At 55.5% G+C, this 20,423-nt stretch overlaps 1 protein-coding gene across 1 annotated transcript; it reads left to right on the forward strand.

The window, feature by feature from the left end:
- The first annotated feature begins 7,520 nt into the window (after positions 1-7,520).
- MEX3D (mex-3 RNA binding family member D) lies at positions 7,521-19,922 on the forward strand. Its single transcript, XM_052802049.1, is given in 4 exon segments — positions 7,521-7,969; positions 7,971-8,008; positions 8,011-8,175; positions 17,612-19,922. Coding segments are annotated over 4 exon segments (1,833 nt in total). The 5' UTR covers positions 7,521-7,604; the 3' UTR covers positions 18,877-19,922.
- Positions 19,923-20,423: the final 501 nt, after the last annotated feature.

Below are 20,423 nucleotides of genomic sequence, written 5' to 3' on the forward strand. Positions count from 1 at the left end.
ATGCATATATGTAATACGGAGCTGCAATGTGAAGTAGCCTTAGGTTTGTCCTGCACACTGTTTGCACTGGTAAGCTATTTTGATTATTTTCTACTAAAACAATAGTACCAAGCTCTGTGGATGGATAGTTATATTGATATAGTTTAATCCTCTTCGGAGATAATATATAAGCATATTTTAATGGTCCTTATGCAGCTTCGCTAAGAGGTAGGATCTTGTCCAGTACAGCTAAGGTTTTGCATCTTTTTCTCTAGACAGTGTAATTTTGGGTACATACCACCTGAGTTCACATAAGCTACATTTCTTATGCTGTGTCATGCTCGGTCAGGTTTTTCTCGTTTTATCTGGAAACAGCAGCCAGCCTAATTCTAGAGGGCACTGGTTGGAGGAGATTGGGGGGTGGAGTGGTTTCATAGATGTTGGTAGATAGGATGAAAATCCTCGAAATGCCGTTTTACTCTGCAAAGGTAACTTTGTAAAAAGAGGCTCCTTGTTGTTTAGAACTTCTGATTTTATCTTGTGCAAAGTGTGCTGGAGCTGTTCCATTCAGATGGCTCAATTATTTTTTTTTCATCTGCTTTGTTTTGCAAAACTAACAAAGGGAATGTAGTTATCTCCCCGTTTGTATTACCAGTGTTATTTTTACTGAATTCTAGTTGGATGAAATCTTGTGCAATCAGTAAAAATAACAAATTTGCATGGATATTGGTAAGGTCTGGATTTGGCCTGCAGAACTTTTGTAGGTGGTTCTGACTAGGAAAAGTTAGCTTCATTCACGTCTGAAATTGAGCTTGCTGAACTGGCTTTTGAGCAAGAAAAGGGAGGAGTTTTCTTTCTTGTAAACTGAGCACATCAGGAAAGGAAAACAGTAATGAATGACATGGCTGGACTCCGGGAATGTAGGCATGTTAAACCCTGCCTGTGGAGGCTTTGGTGTCATGGCTGTGAGTTGTTTTCTAGTGATAATATTACGTCAAAAATATTTTTGAAGTTAGAATTCATGGATAAGTTTACACTCTTGTTCTGCTTCCCATGTGAAAGGAGGCTAGCTGAAATTAATTTTCCAAATCAGAAACATGTTTTCATCAGTAAAACAAATCGTAGTTACTGTGGGCACTGAAAGCATGCACTGTGTACCAGGCAGACTCCGCTGAATGGAAGCTTTTGATCAGTGCTAGTTTATCAGCTACTGGTTGAGGTAATTTTGCTTCTTTATAGCCCTAAGAGATTGCCCTAATGCTCTTTTTGATAAAGGAAGAAAATGTTGAATGCGAGTATAAGTGAGGGTTTAAAAAAAAAAAAAAATTACATTTTGCAGCTGTCTTGCTGAAAACTAACCTTGTACAAGCTGGCTGTGGTAATTTGAGGAATAGAGGGAAGTGGCAGCAAGCTGTCCTGTTAGTTAAAAGTTTCATTGTGTCAAATTAGTATTTGTGCTAGTCATGTGAAAGGCGCCCAGTTGCACAGCTCAAGGCTGCATCCACATATTTTTAAAAGACTTTAAATCCACTGATGCTGCTGTACCTTCTGTAGAGCAGCAGGGTCATTCTGTCTCTGTAGTATGTGTTGTGTACCCATACAGTAGCAGTCTCCCTGGTTTAAGACTTTATCCTTCAGAACACACAAGCTGTTCACCTGAAGCTTTCTTTCCAGGCTTATTTCTGATGTTGGATATTACTTGTAATCTTCTATCCTTTGATTTCCTGACCTCATACTTATTCACCCCTGTCTAACTTTGTCTTGGCTCCTGCTTATCAACTTCCAATTGTTCTTTTAAGATCATTATGAAATATATTTTTGCCTTTCTTCCCTCCCATTTGCTATCGAATTTTACCTCTGTGGCAACTGTAACACGTCTGTATGTGGGAATTATTTTAGCAACTTACCCCCGGGTAGGTCTTTCTGATGAAAGAGAACAGCGAGCCCAAGCCGGTGGCTCCTTCCAGGCTCACCAGCAGCACTTACGGGTTCGGAGCAGCCATTGCAAATGGCAAGAGGCCCTGGGACCTCAAATGCAAAGGCTTGCACTTAAAGGAAGCGTGGCCATGTCCGTCTGCACCCAGATTTCTCACTATCTTCTGTTTGGATCTGTTCCTGGGGTCTGATAACCTACCCACACACTCAGCTCTTCCTTCTGACTCTACACCTGGTTGCTTGGGTGGTTTGGTTTGGGGTTTTTTTTTTTTTCCCCTACTCCTACTCTTTACTACTTTGCAGGAGGTAGATAAAGCAGAACATCTGAAAGCATAACTAGTCTTTCAGCACTTCTGAGTCATGTCCCTTTTTGTCTTGCTTTAAAGAGAGCCCATTCTGTCTAGACTGATTCTCCTGGTCCTCAAAAAGAAGGTAGAATAACATGTTTAGAGGGGGAGGGGGCAGAAGAATGTTTGTTTAACGAAGAAAAAGTAAGTTTTTCAGGATTAACTCTCCAGTCAGACAATCCTATTTATTTGGGATTACGTTCATAAGAACAATCTCCAAGAGTCCAGATGCCCGTGCAAGTCTTTGGATGATACTATTCCCTATCAAATAAAATGCATATTCTTAGCTGTTGTCACTCTGAACAGAAATTTCTGCATACAGTGGAACTGCTTAATAACAGACTTTTCCTTTGTGGTTGGTTGAGGTTCCCAGTGTTGCATATTTTAGCTCCCTGTTTTAACTAAGCGTACAGATAGCCATGAGAAGGTGGTGTACTAATTTTGCAGCACAGAAAATAATGTCCTGCATGGGACGTAGTGAGCTAAAAACTTGGATTTGTTCTCAGATTAGCAGGGATTAACTCTGTTCCCCTGAACTAATGAGGGAAAACCATTACCCTTCAGTTTGACCACATGACTAGCTGGAGTATATGAGAGAACAGCATTTGCTAAATGATATTTACAGTGATAGAGCATTTATGAGAATGAGGAGAAAAAATATTTCAAACTTCAGAATGACCCACCAAATTGCACTTGAAATTGTCAGGGTTATTGGTTAGCAATCTAATTTAGTATTGATGAGTACTGATATAACACTAACTGCTGGTAATATATAATATTTACTGAGTATGGTAAATTAATATTTATTTAATTCATTAAATAAATCTCTTAAAGTTTAGTGTTTTACCTTAAGAGAGTCACAAATGGAAATAGTTTGAGACCATGCAGAATTGGAATAGTAAAGCAATGAACGACCTTTTAACTGGTTTGTGTCTAGTGGCAAGGTTCAGGAACTGCTTAGCTGTAGGAATCTGGTTTCATTTGCATATACAAATTACAGGTCTTCCGATAAATAGACCCCCAAGTCTGAGCTTTCAGAAGATGAATGCTAGAAAGTTATTACTTGGTTTTGTTTGTAATTTGAGTCCTGTTCTATGTCCTGGATTAGCCTATCAAGCACATTTTATGGGGTTTAGTGATCTGAAGGGCTGTAAAACTTGAAATCTTGGTGTACCATCCTTTATTTTTCATGCTTTTGTCTGATCTGTAATTCTTAGTTTTCCATCAAGTGGCTGCTCCACAACTTCTCAGAAAATCTACCTGAAAGCCTGATTCTTTGTTAATCTAATACATGAAAAAGAGATGTTTGCTAATGGCTTCCCCCAAAGTGCTTTTTTAATGTGCTGCTGTAGTAGGGAAATCTGTTAAGATAAAGTTGTGGTGGTGATACTAAGAGGTAACAGAAAAAAGGCTGCTTGGCCTGTTGGTGCCGAGAGGATCACAGTTGTCCGTGTTTTGAGTTATAGAATAGTTGGTAAGTTGTAGCATGTGCCTCTAATACAGTTTTTGCATGTCATGTTGACATTGAGCCTCATCACCTTGAGCTGTCTCCATATGTTGTTCCCTCAGTCAGCTACTCTGTGAGATGATTGATCTCAGACTTAGGTCATTTTTCAAGTTACAGATCTTGTCAATCTGTCTGGCTCCACCTACATGCAGTGATTCAGCTCCTGATGTGCTGAAATATTCCCTTAAGCCTTCCCACACACAAGTAAGGACTTTTTTATAATTCTTCTCTAAGCTGTACCACCTCTTCTGTGCTGTGCTCAAAGCCTGTATTTTTTGCATGATGTTTGCATGTGCTTGAAGAACAGTGCAGAAAGCAGAGTTTGATCTCCTAAAGAGTGAGAGGAGCAACAACAATAGTTCTGTAAAAGTATTTTTTTTTTCCCTAAACTTTGGATCCTATTTATAGCATTTGGCTAATGTGCTGTGACTTAGGCGAATGGCTAACTGTGGGTTTTTCTGGTTTGTTGGGGGAGGGCGATGTCCCCTTATGTGTTCAGTAATCCACTCTTTAGGAGTTGGTCTGCAAAAGGATGGTCTTTAAAGCAGAATAAATATTCTAGCTAGGGTGTTGTTACTTCTGCCTTTGCACACTTGACCACATAAGAATGGCTGTTGCAGAATTGTACTTGGGGGAGTTAGGCTTGCATAGTTGTGGTGGTACTAATTACTCTGCTGTAGTTATATCAGTTTCCCCACACAAGAAAACAGCTTAACGGGCTGTTAACACCTCTGCTTGCTTGAGTACAGTGTTCTTTAATTCCCTGTATTGGTCATTTTGGGGGACATCTTTGTTCTGTGGGTAGTCAGAGTCCAAATGATTACAGGCAGCACAAAGAGGCAGCAGAAGCAATTGTGAGTGAGCCCTGATAGGAAATGGGGAAACCACCTGGAGGGATGGGCTTGGAAGCAGCCAGGAAGGGTCTTCTCTCTTCTCTTGTGTTCAGGGAAGTTGGATCTTCTGTATGGCTGTGTTTTGGTAAAGGAACGGAGTTGTGCTAAGGAACTTCTCTAATTTGTATAATCCATTTTCTCTGTTAATGGAAGACACAGGTCTCTTGAAGACCTGCTAATTACTCATGTTAAAAAAAAAAACCCAAAGGCAAGTTGGTGTCATGAGTGAAATTAAGAATCTAAGAAGAAAGGGTGAGCTAGTTCTGCTGAAAATGGAACAGATCATAGGCATGACATCTACAAACCAGGTTTGCCAAAAACTTAAAATAACAACTGGCAGTTTCTCTAGGTGTTGTTGGACTTGACGTAGTAGTTTCCCAGAAGGACAGGGAGAGTACAGAGTAGGCAAAAATGGCAGTGTTTGGAGACAGCATTGCAGTTCCTGAGGTGAGGTTGAAAGCCCACGTACAACACTTCTCATGGGGTTTGAGAGATGGTGATGTGGTGGCCTGCAGTGGCAAGGAGTGTGTTAGTCAGTATTGGAGTTGCAGCAAGGACACAAGGAACCATGCAGACATGTTCCGATACAGGTGTGGTCTTCTGTGGTGGTGCAGGGTGCCCAGAGAAGTTAGCAGAGACGTAGTGTTGGTCATTAATGAGTTTTCCGTGTTGACTGGAAATGGGAGAAGCTCAGAAGGGAGGGGTTGTACTGCTCTGTCTCAAGTAATGGAAAACCCACTATCTTTAGTAGTTTAGTGGGGTGTTTCAACTTATTAGGTTAAATATTTTGGGAAGTGAGAGGGGGAGTTGTCTCACAGCCAGTTTGCGTGGCTCAAATCTGCTGGGTTTGCCGCATCTGTCCCTGGAGGAGAAGCTTCAGTCTGCAGTAGGTGCGAGCTCTCTGTAATATGCCTGGAGCCTGCCAGCTCTGAACAGCTTGTGGCATGGGGAAGACGAGTCTGAAGTGGGAGGATTCCCAGAGCTGCGCTCATGCCAATGCATCTGTGTAAGCACCGAGGAGTCTGGATGGATACGCATGGATCTCCGTGAAATTGAGCCGTGAACGCTTCGGGGGGGAAGGCAGAAGTTGCTCCAGTCTTCTTCTGCAGCAGCCGTCCAGAAAGAAAGAGCCGGTGGGAGCTCACTGCCAAGACCTCTGAAGGTAAAACAGGAGTTGAGGAAGCTTGTTGCCTGTTGTAGTGAAACTTTTTAGCAGCTGGAAGATGTTAGGTTTAGTTGGCAGGTAGGAGAAATGGAAAGAAGGAAGGAGGCAGTTCCTGGTGACTGTTATGTTGCTGGAAAGATTCCATAGAAGTTGAAGGTGACCCGTTTGGAGTATTGGAAGGTGAAAGTCCTTATCCATAGGAGAGTCACCAGCTGAAGGGCAAAACTTAGAAGCACAAGGACAGACAGTGTGGCTTGTGTGTTTTGGGCCACTGACCAGCAGGAGTTAATGTTTCCCAGGATCTGTGCAATGTCAACGGAGTGGGCATTTTGAAGTGGGGGTTTCTAGACCAGACGCTGATGGTTCTTGCAATTAAAAACAATCCCAAGCCAAGTAGGTGAATTAGTCCCAAAGACAGCGGTTGGGAAAGACCGTTATGTGAAAATGGAGAAAATGAAGCTTGAGAATAGGACCTGTGGAATTTGAGCACCTGGGCATTTGAGGTAGTGGGTGAGCTGCTAATTGGTCTGGCTATTGTTAAGGGGAATTAGTGTGGTGTGCCATCACTGCTGGGAAGGGTTTCTTAAAGCTCCGTCTGTGGAAGGTCCCTGTAAAGCGGTGGCTCCGGGTGGAACAAATGATTTGGAGGTAGTTGTTTTGCAGTGAGCCAGCTGCCTTTGTGGGGGGAGAAACCGTCCCACCAGGGACCTGCTGTGGTGGCTTTCTGGTGGGGGAGGCTTGGGAAAGGTGGTCGAGATCCTCGTGGTCTGGGGTATCCGAGCCGCTGAAGTTGTTGCGGCTCTTTCGGAAGCAAAAAACAGATGACTGCTTCGCTGCTGCGTGTGATAAATGGCAACTAACCCTTGCAAAATGGGAACTAAGGAACCGAGGGAAAAAGGTGAAAGGACGAAGGCTTTGTGTTTTCTTAACTTTTGCAACTCGGGAAGAAGGAAATGTCCTTCGGCACCCAAAGAGTAGCTGTGCCGTAGCTCCATCCCCTCGAGTGCTTGATAAACCGTGCGTGGTCCCGGCGTGCGTGGAACGGGTGGACGGGAATAGCCCGCCCGGGTGCCGTGAGGAGCTGCCACCTCCGCCCCAGCAGCCGCTTTGCTTCGCCGCTCCCGTTTTGCTCTTTGCCGGGAACCACGACTCCCCCGTCAATAAAAGGGTTGTGCAAAGCCGTACCCGCCTCGCCTGGTCTGTTACTTGGGTTGGGGGAGGTGGGACCGCTGGCTCGAGAGCGCTGCGGTTGCAAACTACCGGGGAACGGCCACCGCCGGCCCCGAGCCTGCCGCCTCTCCCGGCTTGGGCATCGCTTTTAAGGCATCTCCGCAAAGGAGGGGCCGGACCGGGGCTTCACGGCGGAGAACGCGCGGTGCTGGAGCCGTAGAGGGCGGGGAGCGCGTTGCTGTGGCTCTGCCGTACAACCGCCACGTGCGGCCGGGCTCCGCCGCGTCTCCCGTACGACCCTCGGTGCCTCCCGGCGGGGGCGGGGCGGGCGCCAGCAGCTCCCGGGGCACCGAGCTGGGGCCCGGCTCACGGGCGGGGCGGGGCCGGCCCCGCCCCCTTCCTGCGGCGGGGCGGGCCCGGCTCCCGGCGGGGCGGGCGCATGCGCGCGGCGGGGCGCGGCCCATTGTCGGGGCGGGCTGACGTCGGGGCGGGGCGGAGGCGGCGCGGCGGGAGGGGGGGGGGGGGGCGCGCGCAGAGAGCCGGCGTGCGGCGGGCACCGCCACCGCCCCGGCCCGCTCCGCTCCCGGCCAAGCCGCCGCTCCGCCGCCATGCCCGGCTCTATCTACCAGCCCGAGGGCGGACAGCCCGCCCGCGGCCCGCCGCGCTGCCTGGCGCTGCTCAGCCCGCCGCCGCCGCCCGCCGGGCAGGAGCCGCCGCCGGAGCCCGAGCCCGGGCGGGAGCGGGAGGGGCCGCCGCCGCCGGCGGCGGCGGCGCAGGACGAAGCCGCCGCCCTGAGGTTCGCCCTGGACCAGCTCTCGCTGCTGGGGCTGGAGGAGGCGGGCGAGCGCGGGCTGCGGGCGGCGGAGGCGGGCGGCGCGGGGCCGGAGGAGCCGGAGGCGGCGGCGGCGGCGGGAGGCGCGGGGCCGGGCGGCCTGCAGGCGCGGGAGCGCGGTGGTGGCGGCGGTTCCCCCCCGGCCGCCGGCGCCGCCGCCGCCGCCGCCTCCTCCTCCTCCTCCCCCCCGGCCGCCTTCGGTAACTTCGCCCCGCACCTGGCGCCGCCCGCCGCGCTGCTGGCCGAGCCGCTGGGCGCGCTGGGGAGCAGGAAGAAGAGCGTGAACATGACCGAGTGCGTGCCCGTGCCCAGCTCCGAGCACGTCGCCGAGATCGTGGGCCGGCAAGGTAACCCCCGCCCCGCGTGGGGGGGGGGGATCCCCCCCTCTTTGTCCGCCACCCCCCCCCCCCCACCCCCTTCCCGGAGCGCCCCGAGCCTTCCCCGGGGCTGCGGCGCCGCCTCCCGCGGGATGCACCGGGCCCGGCCCGGCCCCGCTTTATTTGGGTCAGTTTTGGGGCTTTGTCTCCGTGCCCGGTAGCGCGGAGGCGGAAACTTAACGGCGACAAATCCCGCGGCCCTGGAACTCCTCCCGCGGACGCGCCTTCGCCCTGGGTTTTGGGAGCGAGCTGCTCTTCTTTGTGCCTTTCCCCAGCGCGCCGTCTGTAAATATTAATTAAAACTATATAGGCCAGCAAAACGGCACGGGGGGGAGGGGGGGGGATAAACACCTTGGGCACACGGAAAGTTCCCGGGCGCCACGCGAGTCCGTGGGAGCTGCCAGGACACGAAGTGCAGGCGAAAGCTTTGATTTTATTGTAGTTGAGTGCCTCTACAGCCCCCGCCCCGCTCCAGCTCGGTATCTCGGACTCGGTGTGTAAGCGATGCTCGATATCTCAGACTTTGTATATAAATGATAATGAATCCGCTCGTTTATTAGGTGAACGAAGCTCTGCGGGCAGCGCAGGGGCGCGAAGCCCCGCTCCCGCTCAGCTGTCACAAAAGGACACCCGGGCACGCCTCAGCCCCAGCCCTCTCCCTGGGTGGGTGTGCCTGGCGTGGGCTTTGTCTTGAGGAAATCCGAAATAGCCCTTAACCAAAGTTTCGCCTTTTAAAAAAAAAAAAAAAAAAAAGAAAAAAAAAAAAAAGACAAGACTCCTAGGGAGGAGAATTTAAGAAAAAAAAAAGAAGAAAATGAAGGGAGCTGCTGCCCGCAGGAATCCCGGTGGCGATGGGCAGTTCTGCTCGCAGGGAGCCTGACCTCCGGGGGGTTTTTGCCACGCAGGGCTCTGGCATCCCAGCCTTGCCCTCGCTCCCACGGCTCCCATCCCTCCCTGGCCAGGGGGCTGCGGGCCGGGGGGCCGGGGGACATTTTTTTCCTGGGGGGAAGCGGGGAGCTGGGCAGCCTCATTGTTCTCTTTGTTAGCCAGAGCCATGCTGTGATGAGCGCGGTGACATCATGCTCTGCGCTTCCCATTGGCCTGCGCTGCCTCCCAGCCGGCCCCGCTTCCCGGCCTCCCAACTTTCCGTGCACCCCTCGCTGGTCCCACCGCCCCGGCTGCGGGGTCCCACCGGACTGCCGAGCCCAGCCGGAGCAGCCGAGCGGCGTGGCAAAGCCTGCTCCGTTGCCAGAAGAGAGGAGCGCGGTGCCGCGCCCTGCTCGGGAGGATTCTGCTTCTCCCTGGGCTGGATGGGGACCTGGATTTGGTGGCCTCGCCGGCGGGCTCTGCAAAACCCCAGGGTCCGGCAACTCGAAAGCAAACCTGTAATGGGGTCTGGCCTCCACTGGGGAAACGCGGTGGCCCTGTGAGTTCAAGGAGGTTGGAGGAACGGCTGCTTTCGGCCCGGCGAGCTGTCGGGTTGGCACCCTTTCTCGCAGCAGCTGGGTCGGGTGTTCCAGCTGCAGTGAGTCCCCAGTGCTGCGCCGCCGGCACCCCGATGAGTTAAATGCGCACCCGGCTATCTGCCCCAAACACCTTGTGCAGAGCTTGGATGCTCGCTAAGCTGCACAGGCTCGTGGGGCTCCTGGAAAAGAGCTTTAAAAAAAAAAAGATTATACCAGCTTGAGGAGGGGTGCTGGGGGGACACCGTGTCCCACCAGTGGGCTCGGAGGGGACCTGGGGCCGGCAATGGTGTAGAGCTACCTGCTGCTGCCCTAGCCCGCGGGCAGGAACAGCTCTTCCCGGGGGTTTTCTCCCATGTGTTTCCTGCCCTTCTCCTGGTCTCGGCTTTTCTGCAGCTCCCGGCCTGTTTGGACGCCATGCCGTGGCCCTGTTGTGCTGGGTTTTTGGCGTGAAGGGGGCTCGGCACTTGGCAGCCCTGGTTCTCGCTGGTGGGGGGTGCGGTTGGGCAGCATCTGAGGGGACAGGGCTGTCCGCGGAGTGTCTTTGTGCTCTGGCTTCTCTTTGGTACCACCAGCAGCTGTTTTAAATCGGGGATGCGTGAGGCCGGTGCAGCCTGAGGAGGGGCGATACCGAGGTCGTTCGCAGCTGCCTGCCTCTCTAGGTCTCACATCAAGCTTGAAAATGAGCAGAGCCCTTCTTGCTCGCCTCATCCTCCTGCACCAGTGCTGGCTCCGGGGTCCTTCTGGTCCCCAGGTCCCCACGTGCAAGTCTCCCTTGGCCACCTCCTGCGGCAGTGGGGCTCTGGCTATGCAGCAGCGTGGAGCTCAACCTTGGGGTGCTTTGTCGGGCCTGGCATCGTTCCGGTGGCAAGATGTGCCGCTGGTGACACTGCCTCAGGCCGTGTCCCCATCACTCTTGTCTTTCCTGCACTGTCCAGCCCGGCCATGACCCGGGGAGCAGGCGCTTGTGGTGCTGCCGCACTTGGAACGTAGGAAGGGATGAAGGCATGGATATCGGGTGCCCTGGAAGGGTCTTGAGTTGGGGCAAGGCTGGGTTTCTCTCCCCATAGTGTGCTGAGGAGCAGCTCTTGGGGCGCTTTGGGACTGGTCCTGCTGTCCCCAGAGCCCAGCAGCCCCTTGCTGCCATTAGGGTGAGCAGGGACTTGGCTGGGATGTCCCGGCAGCCGGGGCAGCGCTTTGCCTGTCAGACCAATGCACGGCTGTCCTGTGCGGGCTGAGGTGGGACAGAGGCTGTCGGACTCGATTTCTCCTACTTCTCCTTTTTCTTCAATTTTCTCTCCTCCAGATCCGCTAATTTAACCCTTTCCAGAAGGGAGCAGCAGCAGCTCAGCAGGTAAATCTTCACTGTGTAGAGCAAATCATCTGTGTTTTCTTGACTGAGCTGGAGAGGTGGTTGCCACGACCCCTCGCCCGGATCGTCATCGGTGATGGTGCGGAGTGGTGTCTGCCAGCCGGAATCTGCGGTTTTCTCCTCCCTGCCCACACGGCTACCAAAAGGCAGCATGGCCTGGCGGGATTACGTGGCCGTGCCTTTGCGTGCAAGCCCGTTCATGACTCCTGCCGTGGGAGGGACCATCTCCAAAAAGTGCTGTGGGCATTGATTGCAGTGGTATGAGCTGACCTTGCTCACCAGCAAAAAGAACGGTGGTGATAACGGAAATCACTGGGGAAAAGGGAGTTGGGGAGTGTGGGGCGGGCCTTGTGTTAGAGCTGCCCTGGTTCTTGCATGCCGGCACCATGGCAGCGTTGCTCCCTGGTGTCCCGGCTTTGGACGTGCGTTTCCAGCAGCTTCTGCCCCAACGAGGCCGAGAGGGTGATGTGCGGCTGGTGCAGCCAAGAGCCCCGGGCTCTACTCTCCCCTTCTACGCCACGTGCCTCTCGTGGGACGGAGCCAGTCGTGGCTCCTTTCCTGGGCTCCACTTCCCCATCTGCAACATGCAGGGAGTGTTCGCAGCTTTGCTAAGGATTTGGGAAAGTTGCCGTTTATAGAAGACGCTGGGATGTTCGAAGGTGAGATCCAGGGAAGGATGAAATACGGCACCTCTCCTCCCTGCCAGAGCACAGCGGGTGTTTCGGTGCTTGGAGGATTCACAGGGAGACCACAGGCCTTGGTTTCTGGCCCAGCCCGAGCATCTGTAAACTTGCAGTGGATTGCTGGGGCTGCGCTGAATCCTCTCATATTTCTAAGCCCTGGGCTGCTGCTCTCTGCTGTCCTCTGCCCATCATGCCATGTCCTTTGAGGCTGGCCTGGCTGCCTCCTCCCACCTCTCTGGGTCGTAGCAGAGCCAGACGCTCCTGAAGTCGGTCGCACAGATTGATCTGATCGCTGAAGTATCTGCCTGCGCGTCTTGGCTCTGGCACCGGCTTCCTCCTCTCTGGCCCGAGGCGAGGAGCCCAGCCTCCCTGCCTCGCTTTTCCTGGTGTCTGGAGAAGAAACAAAGGTGTGATGTGCCTGCCTCCTGCAGCGTGGTTGCAAGGATGAATTAATTACTGTTTGCAGAGAAATGGGAAGAAACGCTCAGCAAGAGGGGAGATGAGATGCAATGGAGGTGCAACCTGTTCTCCTCCACGTCTGGCCCCAGTCCTGGCACATCCTGTGCCATTTGCCTGTAATGGGGGAAAAAGGGGACCGGGAGTGCCGTAACGCTGGATCTGAGGCCAGAAGATGCTGCAGAGCTGGGGAAGAGGAAGGGCAACTTCTTTCTGCAGTGGGTAGCGTGTTCCAGAGGGCTGAGTGCAAGGCAGCATCGGCTGGCTCCGAGGCTGTGATGAACACGGTCCTCCTGGTCGATGCCATCAAAGGCTCCTCCAGAAAAGCGCTGTTGGCTCTTTCTTGGGTTTTCATAGCTTGGAGCTGGGCACTGCAAGTGCAAAGCTCCTTGGGTAAACGCAGGTGTGGTCTGGCCAAGGGGATCGGCTGGCTTTGTCCTCCTCGTGTGGAGGAGGCCAACTTGTGTCAAAGCAGGTGTTGGCCGGGCCGTGCTGGGAATCAGTGAGCGGGTGAGCTGCGTTGGGTCTCTTGCCTCTTATCTGGGCAACGGTGGGAGCGCAGAGGATGGAGAGGCACTTCCCAGCCTGCGCTGTACTGGTTTTCATGGGCTCTTGTGATAGTCGCAGCCCTGATCTGACTGGAGCTCCTGGCAGAGGGCAAAGTCCTCTTTGGTGGTGCCAAGAGAGGACATTTAGGGAGAGCAGCCGCCTTGCCTGGGGTGCTGCTTCCATCACCGCATCATCCTGGGAAGAATTCCCTGAGATTCTGTTTCTTTTCCAAAACCAGTGATTTCTCAGCCCAAGGGCAGGTGGGATGGGTCCAACCAGGGCGCCGCGGGGCAGCTTTGCAGAGTGGAGTGTGCCGGGAGCCGTGCCGGGTGGACAGAGAGCGGCTCGGAGCTGGTGACAGTGGGAGGAAGAGAAGCGGCGCGAAGTCTGGAGATGGGAGGGTTTGAGAGGAGCGTCCAGCTCGCACCCCTCCGTTGGTGCCGTCTTTGCAGGCAGAGCTGGGTGGTGGTGCGAGGGCTGTGACTCGCTGGGGGTTGCACGTGCTTGAGACCCCCGGAATGAGGGCGTTTGCTTGCAGTTGAGCATGGCCACGGGTTGTCATGATGAGTTTGGGCCCATGGGGACTCGGAGCTCTGTAACAAGAGCTGTAACGTGGTGACTGAGCCACTCCCAGGCTCTGGTCTTGAGAAGGGATCTGGTGGGGCTGTAGCACCCCTGGGTTTGCTCCCCCTCCCAGGTTTTGGTGGTGTTTCCTTTTGGATCTGAAAGCTGCTTTTAAAGCCACCTTATTTATAGACTGGTAGCAAAGTCTGGCACCTTGTTTTCCTCCTCTCTCGTCGCTAATGCTGCGCAGCGGCCCTTGGCAAGGTAAAACACGGGAATGCCAACTGCTGCCACTTGGTTGAGGTAAGGCGCTCGATCTGGCAATGCCAGGGTGAGGGCATGCCTGCGGTGGGGCTCGCCGGCAATGCCGGGTGGCCCCTGGTCCTCTCCAGAGCCCCATCTGGCACGGCCCCGTTACGATAGGGTTGTGCTGCACCGGCTTCAGAGGGATGCAGCAGTCCGGGATGGTGTTTTCACAGTGTGCTGGGGTGGGGGCTTGTGGAGGCTCATCTGAAATATCTCATACTGGTGTGACTCATTGCCCCAGTTGCAGGTTGCTGGTTAAACCACCTGTGCTGTGCGGTTCGAGTATGTCTGGCTCTCGGGGGGGGCTTTTGGGGGGCTTGGCCATAGGGTGTCAGCATCTCCCTGGGCATGGGCAGGAGCAGCCTCGGCTCAGCCACCTCGCCGGGGCGCAGATGTGGTGGAGGACGGGTTGTACTGCTGTGAGGTTGTGTCTCTTCACCAGTTCCTGGTGTTGCAGACCCATAGCTCGCTCCGCCGTGTGGGTTTAAACGCTTTACTGAATCCCAGCTCAGGGACGCTGCCCATCCTTCCCGGCTGGGGCTTTTAGGACCTGCTCCCTGGGATTCCCCCTGGCTGAGGGGGGGACATAGGTGGAGTTTGGGACTGGGGGCAGCGGCAGGACACGTTGGGTCCTGGATGGGGCCACGGTGCCATCCCAGCTCTGCTCCCACCACGTCCCCGATGCGCCCATCTGGGAGCACTCACCGGTGTGTCACACAACAGAGGCTCCTCGCGCTCAGCAGTGCAAGCGCGGTTCCCGGTGCAGATGCCAGCACGTGGCCTCAGACAAGCGGTTCCCTGGCCGATGCCTCCTTTTCTGCAATGTTTTCCCACGCGGCTCTGCGGGCTGGCAGGGAGGCAAGCCAGCACCCCCGCTGCCCCAGCCCTGCCGCCGTCCTCTTTTACGCCAGGATCGGAAAAACCTGCTCTGACCCGTGGTGCGTTTTGCTGTGCCGCAGGCAGCCCCAGCGCAGCGTGGGCACGGTGGCCCCGGCAGCGTCCGGCAGCCACGGGTCCTGTGCGTTTTTCCTGCCCTGCTTGTTTGAGGAGGGTGGAGTTGGCCAAGCCAGACACCCCTTTAATTTTTCATCCAGGTTCCTGGCTTTGCCCCTAGGAAGGGCTCGCAAGGAGCAGCCGGATAAACTCTTCCTCCATCTTGTGCTGCCGTAGCATCAGTTCGGTCCCACCGGTGCAGCCGGCGCGGTGGAGCAGGGCGAGGAGGAGCCTCGCTGTGCCGTGCCCCCCGTGGGACATGGCTCTCAAGCAGTTCCTGTTCGCAGCTCCTGGCAGCTGCCAATACCTTTGGATCTTGAAATTGCTGCTTCCTGCTGTGAAGGATGAATTTTGGATCTTGGGTGTGAGGTTGGTGTCCCTGGGAGGTGCCGGCAGAGCCCCGCGGTGGCTCCCAGCCCGGCTGCCCTTGCCCGCTGCCACTGTGCTCGCCCCGGTTTTGCCAAGCAGTGGAGCAGGGGGAGAGCCTATAGCGGGTACCAGAATAAATCAGGGAGGGAAACGTGGGAGTTGCAGGACACTGTCTCACTCTGGACAGCCTCGCAAAAGCTGGCACGTGCTTAAAAAAATTTCACCTTTGATGGTTGCTGGTTCTGCCCTGCCCCAATGACTGGGCCGTTGCTTTCCCCACCACATGCCCCCAGCCAGAAATACACCTCCCAGTTGTTGTCCTAAATTAGGAAAAGCCTGGTCAAACCCTTCTCCACCCACATTCCCCCTCTGTGTGTCCTCGCAGCCGCTCAATGCCTTCCCCGGCTCCAGAGAACGGGGCAGCTCTGTGCCATTCCCAGCGCTGCCTCTGCCTGGCTGAGCCCGGCCGGTGGTAGGAAGGATTGAATTTGGGCTTGTCCTGCTGCCCCCCCCCAGCTGGGACTGAATCCTTGGGGCAGTGCAAGGTGGGAGGAACATTTGTTTGATTGCAGCAAGTGCTTGGAGGTGGCCTTCAAATGCTTTCAGCCTGGCTTGTATGAAATGCAGAGGGTTTCCCCCCTTAGGAGGGAGATCTCAGCAGGTCTCCTGCCTCCCCAGCTCGCTCTGGCTGCTTATCTGCCTGCTCCCCTCCCAGATTCCCCTCCAACCTGCCTGTTGCCATCCTGGGACCTCTGCAGGCAGCAGGTAGGGCACACATAGAGCTGCCAGCACCCCAGGGCAGCCCGGGGCTGGGCAGGGGCCATGCTGGCTGGTGCAAGCTGCTTTCGAGGTTTTTTTGGAGGAAGTGTCTGGAGAGGCCGGTGTCATCAACCGTCGCCTCCCTGAATGTGGCTGTCGGAGGGGTTAGTGCTGCCAAAAAGCTGGGCTGTGACACCCAGGACAGCTGCTACTCACTTATTTTGACAGTTTTTTACTACTTGTTATTCATGATGCTTAATGCCCTGCTAAATGCACCGTGCTCCGGTCTCCGGGAATAGCACGGCCCTCTTAGGGCTCTGCTCTCCAGCTGCTAGCGAGCGCAGGTTGATTTGCCTGGTTGGGACAGACCTGCGCGAACATCGTGCGCCGCCCCAACCCTGGCTGAGTCCAACCTTCCAGGGCTCTCCCTTCTCCAGCCTTGCAGCTGGAAGAGCAGCCCTGCCCTTCCTCAGGGAGCGTCTGGGAAGAGGAGGAGGAGTGCTCCGAGCGAGCCGTTTGCGGAGGAGCCAGCTGGGCGCTTGAGGCTGCCTTGGCTGTGTCTCCGAGGAGTCGAGCTGTCCCTGCCGGTGTGCGGCTATTTATCGATGTGGATCTGCAGCAGCAGCGTTTGCGGTGGACGGGGACGGTCTTGGGGCTCTGATCAGGCAGCCTCCATCCCTGCGGGCTCCTGGCTTTGCTTTGGGTGCCCTGCAAAGCTCAGGGAGTGCGTGGGAGGTGGGAGACGGGGTCACTCGCCCTCATGTGCCGGGAGCAGAGGGCGGCCAGCCAGGCTGAGCTCCCGGTGCGGTGTGCCTGGCTCATGTGAATTTAATTAAGTGCGCGCACTGAAGCGCAGGCAGAGCGGATGCAATTAGCAGGGCTGGGGTTGCAGGGAGCGGTGCTGCGCTTGGCAGCCGGAGGCGGCTTCTCGGCGAGAGCAGCAATGACCGGTCCCGGAGGAGAGCGGGAGCCTTTCACTGGACGGGCACTGGCAGGGACTCGCAGCCACAGCCCAGCTCGCCCGTGGGAGTAAAGGGGCAGGGACTTGCCCGGAGCTGTGCGAGGCGAAGGCAGAGCTAGCAGCAAAGCCCCGATCTCCTTCGTCCCAGCCTGGGCTCTGCCTGCTGAATCATGTTCCTCGTGCAGGGGAAGCAGGTCTTTCCAGAACGGGGAGAGCCGGTGCCCCGTGAGCGCCCTTGCCCCAGCCGGCGAGAGCGCAGCCTCTCTGCCCTGGGGTTTCCTCCCTGAGGGCAGGGAGAGGGAGGCGGGGGTGCCTGTGCCGCCCAGCCGTGGGGAGCCCCAGCTCCCCCATCCCTCCGTGGCCATCGCTGCTGCCGCTGGGGTGCGGCCGGGGCTGTTTCTTGGGCTTAGCTGCTGGCTGAGAGGTGTCGACAAACCTGCAGGATCCAAACAAGCCTTTTCCTTCCCTTCCATCTTCAGCGTCTTTTTTTTTCCTTGCACCTCCTTAAGCACCTTTTGCCTAAAATCGGCTTCCCATCTCCTCAACAGCCCAGAAAGTGCCCCCACGGCTGTCTGCCCCAGCCCCTCTCTGTCCACGTGTTGTCCCAGCCTTCGGGAGCCGGGCAGCGGTAGGCTGCGTCCCACGGGTCCCCGATCCCCACTGCGGCGCGGAGGAGGTGGTGGCAGAGGGTCAGGCCAGTGCCAGGAGCCTGGCGTGTCTCGGACGAGCCGGTGCGGCCCCCCAGCGCCAAGCTGCGAGCCCTTGGCTGCCTTTGAGGCGGGAGGGACCCCTCTCTCCAAGGGTGTCTGTGCTGCAGGTGCAGAACCAAAGGGACCTGCTGGTCCTGCATCTCCCCATCCTGGGTGGGCAAGGGCTCTCCACGAGGTCTCAGCTTTGACGTGTCATTTTTTTTCCCCTTCTCGCTTTGTAGGCTGCAAAATCAAAGCCCTACGCGCCAAGACCAACACGTACATCAAAACGCCGGTCAGGGGCGAAGAGCCTGTTTTCATTGTGACTGGGAGGAAGGAGGACGTGGAGATGGCGAAAAGGGAGATCCTCTCGGCCGCCGAGCACTTCTCCATGATCCGGGCGACGCGCAACAAAGTGAACGGGCTGACGGGAGCGATGCAGGGGCCCCCCAACCTGCCGGGACAGACCACCATCCAGGTCAGGGTCCCATACCGTGTGGTGGGGCTGGTGGTGGGGCCCAAGGGAGCCACCATCAAGCGGATCCAGCAGCAGACGCACACCTACATCGTGACACCCAGCCGGGACAAGGAGCCTGTCTTCGAGGTGACGGGCATGCCCGAGAACGTGGACCGGGCTAGGGAGGAGATCGAGGCGCACATCACCATGCGGACAGGCTCCTTCATCGACGTCAATGCCGACAACGACTTCCACTCCAACGGCACCGACGTCTGCCTCGACCTGCAAGGCAGCACGGCCAGCCTGTGGGCCAAGGCCCCCCACCCTGCCCGCCGCCCCTCGGCCGCCCTCCGCAACGACAGCCTCAGCTCCCTGGGCAGCACCTCCACCGAGTCCTACTACAGCGGGCGGGTGGCGGACGCCAGCCCCACCAGCCCCTACAGCACCAGCAGCGGCTTCACCTTCAGCGAGCCCCCGGCCCCGCTGGGCTCGGAGGAGTGCGACTTCGGCTTCGACTTCTTGGCCCTCGACCTCACGACACCCACCACCATCTGGTCGCCCTTCGAGCGCTCGGGCAACCCCTTGCAAGCCTTCAGCAGCTGCTCCTCCATCAACAGCTCGCAGAGACGCAACAGCGGCACGGCCACGCCGCGCCACTCGCCCACCCTCCCCGAGAGCGGCGGCGTGGCCCTGGACCACCCCTTAGCGCGCCGCATCCAGAGCGACCCCGTCAGCACCTTGTCCTGGCTGCCCACCCAAGGCTCGCTGTCCTCCTTCTCCAACAGTACCGGCTACTCCTCCTCCTCCTCCCTGCCCGGCAGCATCTCCGCCGCCTCGGGCTCGCCCACCGACTCCAGCAGCTCCGACGGGCACCGCAAGAGCTCCCGCGAGTGCATGGTGTGTTTCGAGAGCGAGGTGATCGCCGCCTTGGTGCCCTGCGGCCACAACCTCTTCTGCATGGAGTGTGCCATGCGCATCTGCGGCAAAGCCGAGCCCGAGTGTCCCGCTTGCCACACTCCCGCCACGCAAGCCATCCACATCTTCTCCTAGCCGGGTCCAGCTCGCCAGGGCGGCCAGCCCTCCCCTCCACCCCAACACAACTTTTTAAGGACTTTAAACTGTTTAAATCAACCTTTTTATTTAATAACGGATCCGATGGGCGCACGGGGTGGGGGGGGGAAGGAGAGGCTGCTGCTTGCTGGCTGGAGAGGCGGAGAGGGCAGGACGGCGGGGCGGGAGGGTGGCCGAAATACAGGGGGTCGGGAGGGGTGGGGAAGAAGGGGCTGACGAAGACAACGAGGAAGAGGGGTGTGAGACTGCAGAGAGGAAGAAACTCCAATGTTTACAGAATAGCTTTAACTCTTCACCCAGCTGTGGCGGCTGGGAGGAGGAAGCCCAGCTGTTCTTCAACAGTCCTTCCCAAATAACAGTATTCAGTTTGCAAAGTTAAATAAACAGAAAGAAAAGGTCCGGTTGCACTTTTTATTTTAGGACACACAAGGGTTGTCTTTTATTTTTTTAAAATCATTCTATTATTATTATTATAATTTTTTTGTTGTCGTTCTTTTTGTATGTAGTTATTTTTTTGGATGATTCTTGACGGTTCTATAAATATATATATATATTTTTTTTTGTAACGCAGGTCTATCTTCTATTTTGCCAATGTGAAAACTGCCCAAAAACGTGTGACGAGAGGTTGGGGGTCCTGGCTGGAGGGGCCGGGCCGGGCAGGGGAGCTCACGGGATGGAGGGGGCACAGTTAACACACCATGTCGCAAAACCCAGACAGATTTCTATCACCTTTTTATTTTGTGGTTGGTTTTGTTGGGTTTTTTTTTTTTTAGTTTTATTTTTTTATTTTTTACCTCTTTATGTATATGTAGGGAATTTATAGGAAAATATGTACTTTATTGAATAAATTTTAAAAACTAAAATATATTTTATTTTAAAAAGAAAATAACGGACCTTTAACCTTACATGGCTAAAGTACTGATTATATATTTGCTGAGCTGACTTGACGGTTATGAAAATTGTATCAAGAGTTTTATTTTTTGACTTCAAAGCCTTCTTAATAAAGACTTTTTACTATATATGAATTCATGTGCTACCTACGGTGTCTCACTGCCTGCAGCCTCTCGGCGCCCGTTCCAGCGTCCTCGGGACTGGCCACCCTGCTCTGGTTTTGAGTTGTATGTCTGCCGGTCCGTACGTCTGTCGGCGGTTTGCTTTTCGGCAGGATTTACCCTCCGGTTCCTGTGTGCTGGGGGCACGGACCCTCCTGCAAACCCTGCGGCTGAGCCGTGACTCCCTGGGGCAGCCGGGGCGCAACGTGGGATGGGGTGATGGGGAAAACGCACCCCTCGAGCACCCGCTGGTCTCGCCGCTTCCCTGGGTGCCATCGTCCGGCGTCGGGTCACCGCGGCACGGTTTGCCGCCGTGTCTCGCTGTGCCGGGGCTGCCGCACGTCCCGCTGCCGCAGCTCTCCCCGGCCGCGCTGGGGTTTTCGAGGCAGCTGTCGGAAAGTGCCATCGACCCCTTCGGGGAGCGGTAACTACCGAAAGGCTGCCTGGGCGTCTGTTTTCTCCCTGGCTAAAAGC

Source organism: Harpia harpyja, chromosome 11, assembly GCF_026419915.1.
Source record: "Harpia harpyja isolate bHarHar1 chromosome 11, bHarHar1 primary haplotype, whole genome shotgun sequence".
NCBI lineage: Eukaryota > Metazoa > Chordata > Aves > Accipitriformes > Accipitridae > Harpia > Harpia harpyja.